The following is a 6332-nucleotide window of genomic DNA, read 5'->3' on the forward strand; positions in this document are numbered from 1 at the left end:
TCACAGGTTCAACATTATAAAAGCACATTTGTCATTTTTCTCTCTCTTTTCACGAAAATCTCCAGTTTTTTCTCTAAATTCATCTTCTTCAACCTTTCTGAAAAACACTTCTTCTTCCTTAAACCCTAATCCTTCAAAATCTCCAAAGTCTACTACAATGTCTTCTGATAAGCAACAAAAACAGTCAAAGAACATCAAAGGTGCTGGATCTTCAAAGAGTTCCATTTCCCAGTATAAATCAGATGGGATTTCTTCTTGTCTTTGGATTCTCACCGATTGTAAGTAGACTTCGACAGGTAGTACTGCATCATGTCCAAATGTAAGCTGGAAAGGTGTAGTGTTAGTGGCTTCTTTAGGGGAGGTTCGACAAGCCCAGAGTGCTTGGTCTAAAGTTTTGTGCCAATTTTTTGGCTTTTTTCCTACATGCTTTTTGATTAGCCCAATTATCACTTTGTTGGCTGCTTCAACTTGCCCATTGGCTTGAGCATAACAGGGTGTGAATGTTAATAATTTGAACCCCATTTCCTTCGCAAATTCTTGCATCTTTCGACCAGTAAAGACTGATCCTTGATCTGTTGTTATACTTTCTGGGATTCCAAATTTGTATAAAATTTGCCTTTGAATGAATTCGATAACAGTCTCTTGGTCCACATTTACTAGAGGTACTGCTTCGATCCATTTAGTGAAATAGTCAATTCCTACAAGTATGTATCTTTGACCTTTGGATGAATGGGGTATAATCTCACCAATTAGATCTAATGCCCAACCTCTGAAGGGCCAAGGCTTAATAATCGTATGAAGTTCGCTTGCAGGAGCATGTTGAATTCCTGCGTGTATTTGACATTCCTGGCAACCCTTAGCAAACTCTATACAATATTTTAACATGGTGGGCCAATACATTCCATATCTGAAAAGCAACCATTTCATCTTATGGCCTGCCTGATGTGCTCCACAAGCTCCACTGTGTACACTGGATAATGCCAAGTAAGCTTCGCTTTCTCCTAAGCATTTCAACAGGATCCCTTCAGGGGTTTTCTTGAATAATTCATTCCCTATCAATATATAAGATAGAGCCATGTACTTGGTTTTTCTTTCCGTGTCTGTCGAAGGGTCCTTGAGATAATTAATAATTGGATTCCTCCAGTCTGTATCTATCAAGGTATCAATTGCCAATACTTCAAACTCCTCTTTGTTAGCATATCCTAACTGGGTGCTTTTCAAATCCGTCGGAGATAATCTGGCAGCCATTGCCTTTCCTCTTACTTCGACAAGCTCTTCTAGCTTTTCTTTTGAAATTCTATACCCTGAGGCTATTTGTGCTAAGTCATTAGCCTCTTGGTTTTTTATTCTAGGGACATGTTTTATGTCGACGTACTCGAATTTTTTGAGTAACCTATTTGCAATGACGAAGTACATAATCAAATTTTCCTTTATACATTTGTACTCCTTCGTCAGTTGCTTGATTACTAATTCTGAATCTCCTTTAATTTCGACCCTAGTTGCCCCCAATTCCAACAAAGCCTCAAGACCTGCGATAAGAGCTTCATATTCTGCTTCGTTGTTGGAACAAAGGGGACCTTCAATTTTATATTTGAGTTCTGTTGGAATTCCGTCAGGAGAAATTAACATTATCCCAACCCCACTTCCATTCTTATGAGTGGAACCGTCGAAGAATAATTTCCAAGGTTTCAACTCAACTTGAAATTGAGGATTATCGACCAGTGCATGGTCTACAATAAAATCTGATACTATTTGTCCCTTCATTGCCTTTAAAGGCATAAAGGTTAAAGAGTATTCAGTGAGCGCTAAAGCCCATTTGCCAATTCGACTGTGCATTATTGGCTTAGATAACATATACTTGATGACATCAAAATGCGAAGAGACGTATAAATCAATAGGTTTTCTATAATATTTAAGTTTAGTACAAGAGATATGCAAACAAAGACACAACTTTTCTATTGAAGTGTATCTAGTTTCTGCATCATTTAAAACCCTACTAAGGTAGTAAATGGCTCTTTCGACGCCATCTTCATTCTCTTGCACCAACATGCTACCTATGGTAGTGTCGGAAGCTGATATATATAGTCTCATAGGCTTCTTTCCACACGGTGGTGCCAAGATAGGAGGATTCGTCAGATAATGTTTGATCTTGTCGAATGCCTATTGGTGTTCGTCATTCCATTCGAACTTGCCTTGTTTTAGGCGCAGAAGAGGAGAGAAAGCTTGAGTTCGACCACTTAAATTCGAGATGAATCTTCTTAGGAAGTTTAATTTTCCTAATAATGATTGTAGTTCCTTTTTGGTTGATGGTGCTTTGGTCTCCATAATAGCCTTCGTCTTGTTCTGATTGATTTCTATCCCCTTTTTGTGGACCACAAAGCCCAGGAAATCTCTAGCCTGCACAAAGAATGCACACTTAAGAGGATTCATTTTTAAGCCATGTTTTCTCATTCTTTCGAATGATTGGCTGAGATGGGATAGATGGTCTTCATCTGACGTAGATTTTACCATAATGTCATCTATGTATACTTGCATGAATGTCTCTATTTAATCATGAAATATAGAGTTCATTGCTCGCTGGTATGTTGCCCCAGCGTTTTTTAGGCCAAAAGGCATGACTATCCATTCATAAGTGCCTATTGCCCTTGGACATCGAAAAGCTGTTTTAGAAACATCTTCTTCTGCGATAAAAATATGGTTATAGCCAAAATATCCATCAAGCATGCTGAGATACTCATAGCCTGCGGCTGAGTCAACCAACATCTCTGTCACAGGCATTGGATACTCGTCCTTAGATGTTGCTGCATTTAGATCACGAAAATCTATACATACTCGCAAAGAGCCATTTTTCTTGATAACAGGGACAATATTAGCAATCCAATCGACATACCTTGTGGTCCTGATGAAGTTGCAACGAAGAAGTCTTTCGACCTCTTTTTTGATCTTTGTGAGGATTTCTGGTGCGAATCTTCTCCGAGTCTGCTTGATGGGCTTCTTGCCATCCTTTATAGGTAGCTTTAATTCGACCAGGTCCCTCCTCAAACCAGGCATCTCGTCATAATCCTGTCGCAACCTAAAAAATGGAATGCAAAAAAAAAACAACCGGCGAAGAAAGACAGGAGAGTCGCCACCGTGCGTTATTTATCCCAAAGGAGGGAAAGGAAACGCTCGAAGTAAACCTGGAAAAAGGAAAGGACAAGACAGGGTCTCGCAACCAAATCTTGGGTTCGGGAGTCGATTATGCGAAGGGAAGGTATTAGCACCCCTACGCATCTGTAGTACTCTACGGGATCCACTTTTGTAGTTCTTGTCTAAAGGGTGTGGGTTTATCTAATGTGTTATTTACTAAAAAAAGGGGTCAAAAGAAAATGACTCGCACGGATGTCGCATCCACTGCATACGTATCTCATTTGAATATGAGAATCAGAGTCTTCGTAGCTCGGCTACCTATGGGTTAGGGGAAAGTGTGCTCGGTAAGACACCGCGTCTATTGCCTACGTATCTCATCTGGAATGAGAATCAAAGCAAGCCGTAGTTCGGCTAACTACGGGGTTATGGATTGGGTTTTGGACGAACGACGTTACTACGCAATCTACCAGATGCTCGACCTTTGGAGACTTACTCGCCTGTAGTAGAAGGAGTTAACGTGTTCTTAGGAGAAGAAAAATCAATGAATTTGTTTGCGTTTTAGGAACGCTCAGGCAAAAGGGAAATCCTAGACGAAGGAACCTGCATAAAGTAAACACACAAAACATTGCCTCCTATCGAGGTCTTCCAGCTAAGAAAGCGGTAAAAATACGGGAAAATGTAAAAGTACCACACGGATAAAGATCCGAAGTAACAATAATTAACGGAACAAGGAAACCCTGAGATCCTCCCAAGCTAACACCATCAAAGAAAGTAAGTCAGTACAGGTAATCGGAATGAAACCTCCAGGCGGTATCCCACAAATAAAGTGGAACACCAGGCAAACCATCTCTGCAAGAGTCATATGAGCCCTCACAAAACAAAACTCAACAAACAGGTTAGAGAAACAAAATAGGGTAACCAAGAGTTGCCCCCAAATCAAAATGTAACCACATGAATCATGCCATTAAAATTCACAAAAAGCAACCAAGGGTAGGAGGCCTAAACCTCTTGTCAAACACATGCATCAAAAGGGTATCAAATTCACCCATAATACCTCATACATTTAGAGCATTCAAATTAAAGGCATAAAGATGATGGATATTGTAACACCCCGATAATAATAAAATAATTATTTAAAATTGAGTTAATAATTTATTTATTAATTTAATTAAATAATTGGGAATTTTATTATTATTATTATTTGTTGGATTATTATTATTATTATTATTATTTGGAAAATATATAAGTTGGAAATAAGAGAAAAGAGCCTCATTTGGAACAGAAGGGTTTTCACGTGAAAAGTTGAGAAGCTGCAGAGAAGAGGAAAAAGGGCAAGAGAAAAACTGAAGAGCACGGTTGAAGAACGGAAAAGCTAAAGCTTAGAATCGCCGGATTAACTCAGGTAAGGGGGGTTTATCGTCGATTAATGGGTATTATGGGATAATATGTAGTGGGTAGTGATAAGCCGTTAAGTTAGCCCTAATTGGAACTGTATATGCTGAAATTGATGTTGGTTAAACTGTGTAAAATCTGTAAATTGAATCGGTAGTTGTGTGAGTCTTGAATGTTAGACTAGGGCAAGAACCCCAACCAAAAACTTGAATCGGTACTACCAATTTACCAAAACAAATTGTTATGTTTAGAGATGGTTTCAGATGAGGAAACGGCCGGAAAACCGGATCTGCGTAAGCTGACAGAACCCTGGAATAATGCAGAAAATCTGAGTCTGCGCGCGAGCGGTCGACCATAGGGTCGGCGTGCGCTGACCCGTGAGGCATGCGCCGACTGCATGCGTCGACGCGAGGGATTTTGCGCTGACCCGTGAGGCATGCGCCGACTGCATGCGTCGACGCAAAGGAGTTTCGCGCTGACTCCCTCCAGTTGGGCAGAGTGGAAAAATTGGATATTTAATGTGGTGTACATAATTGAGAGCTGAACTATGTTGGTACATGATGTGATAGGGAATTATACCCCTCTGTTGTGAGCAGTATAAGTATTAGTAGAGAGTGCTAATACTGTGTTTAATTGATTTGCATAATAATGATGTGTTGATGATGTATGATGGCATGCATAGTGAGGTGAATGTATATATTATGCCTGTGTTGTGAATGGACTGCTGTATGGCTTATATGTGTGAGCTTATGTCCGTTGTGAATTGTTGTTGATGCTGCATTGCTAGATGATTAGCGTGCATAGCATAGCCTTCGGGGCTGTAGCTAATTCCCATGGTGAGGAATTAGTGAGTGAATCATTGTGGAGTTGTTGTTGATGTTTGCATACTAGATGATTAGTGTGCATAGTCTAGCCTTCGGGGCTGTAGCTAATTCCCATGGTGAGGAATTAGTGAGTGAGTCATTAGATCTCAATGAGTGGAACTAATGAGCTTAGTAGCCGTATCCGGAGGGATCGGTGAGCTTGAACTATATGTTCAAGAATAGTCGGTACCGCACGTGTAGAGTCTCATTGCATAATGAATGTATGGCATATAATATGAATGGATGTATTCCAGTATTATATGTGGGTGGTGTGTTGTGTTGTTGATGTTGATTGTGGTCGAGAATCTACTGTTAAGTATGTTGTTGGAACGGATATTGCTGTTGCTGAATGCGTAGTATGATTAGGGTGATTTAATGCGTTAATTACTTAACATTACATAATGTTGTATAATGCTTATTTATAGATTGAGGAACTCACCCTTACACCTATTTTTCAGGTAACGAGAAATGAATCGAGTAGAAGCTAATGCTTGGAGTCTAGAGTAGTTCTTATGGGTCATGCTCTGATAGATGTAACATCGGGAGGGGGTGTTTTAACTAAGTTGTTATTGGTTGTTGAATGATTTACATGTATTGTGTTACATGTTTTACTTGATGTAGAATTTATTCCGCTGCGAATTATGCAAAGAACCTTATTTTAATTGAATAAATGAGCATGACATGATAATATGATGAACGTTGAAAAAAAATGATTGTGTGACACCCTTCGGGGCATAATTACTCTGATGAATATATTGTTATTTTAATTATAATAATTTGGGGTGTTTAGAAGGGTGTTACATTAGTGGTATCAGAGCATAGTCGGTCGAGTCGAGTCGTAATTATTCTGTTTCCCCTGTACGGAATAGGTGTTGTGTAACCCTATCAGTACTTATTGTTTTAGCTTGTTGGGTTTTCAGAATAGAGATGGCTGGAAGAGGTAGAGAT

The 6332-nt window shown here is 39.5% G+C and overlaps 1 protein-coding gene across 1 annotated transcript; it reads right to left on the reverse strand.

The window, feature by feature from the left end:
* LOC127122310 (uncharacterized) lies at positions 1–3002 on the reverse strand. Its single transcript, XM_051052667.1, has 5 exons — positions 2891–3002; positions 2644–2801; positions 2189–2397; positions 585–1903; positions 1–479 (listed from the first exon to the last, which is right to left on the reverse strand). Exons 1-5 carry the CDS (start codon positions 3000–3002, stop codon positions 1–3), a joined length of 2277 nt encoding a protein of 758 aa, XP_050908624.1.
* Positions 3003–6332: the final 3330 nt, after the last annotated feature.

The sequence above is a fragment of the Lathyrus oleraceus genome, chromosome 2 (genome assembly GCF_024323335.1).
Source record: "Lathyrus oleraceus cultivar Zhongwan6 chromosome 2, CAAS_Psat_ZW6_1.0, whole genome shotgun sequence".
NCBI lineage: Eukaryota > Viridiplantae > Streptophyta > Magnoliopsida > Fabales > Fabaceae > Lathyrus > Lathyrus oleraceus.

Bases quoted from the DNA above. Each gene is read 5' to 3' on its own strand.
- LOC127122310 (XM_051052667.1), bottom strand. From the start codon at position 3,002: ATGGCAAGAAGCCCATCAAGCAGACTCGGAGAAGATTCGCACCAGAAA. The intron at 1,904-2,188 runs GTTCGAATGGAA...TAAATATTATAG, and splicing joins CTGCGCCTAAAACAAGGCAA to AAAACCTATTGATTTATACG. The intron at 480-584 runs GTATAACAACAG...GTTATGCTCAAG, and splicing joins CAAATTTGGAATCCCAGAAA to CCAATGGGCAAGTTGAAGCA.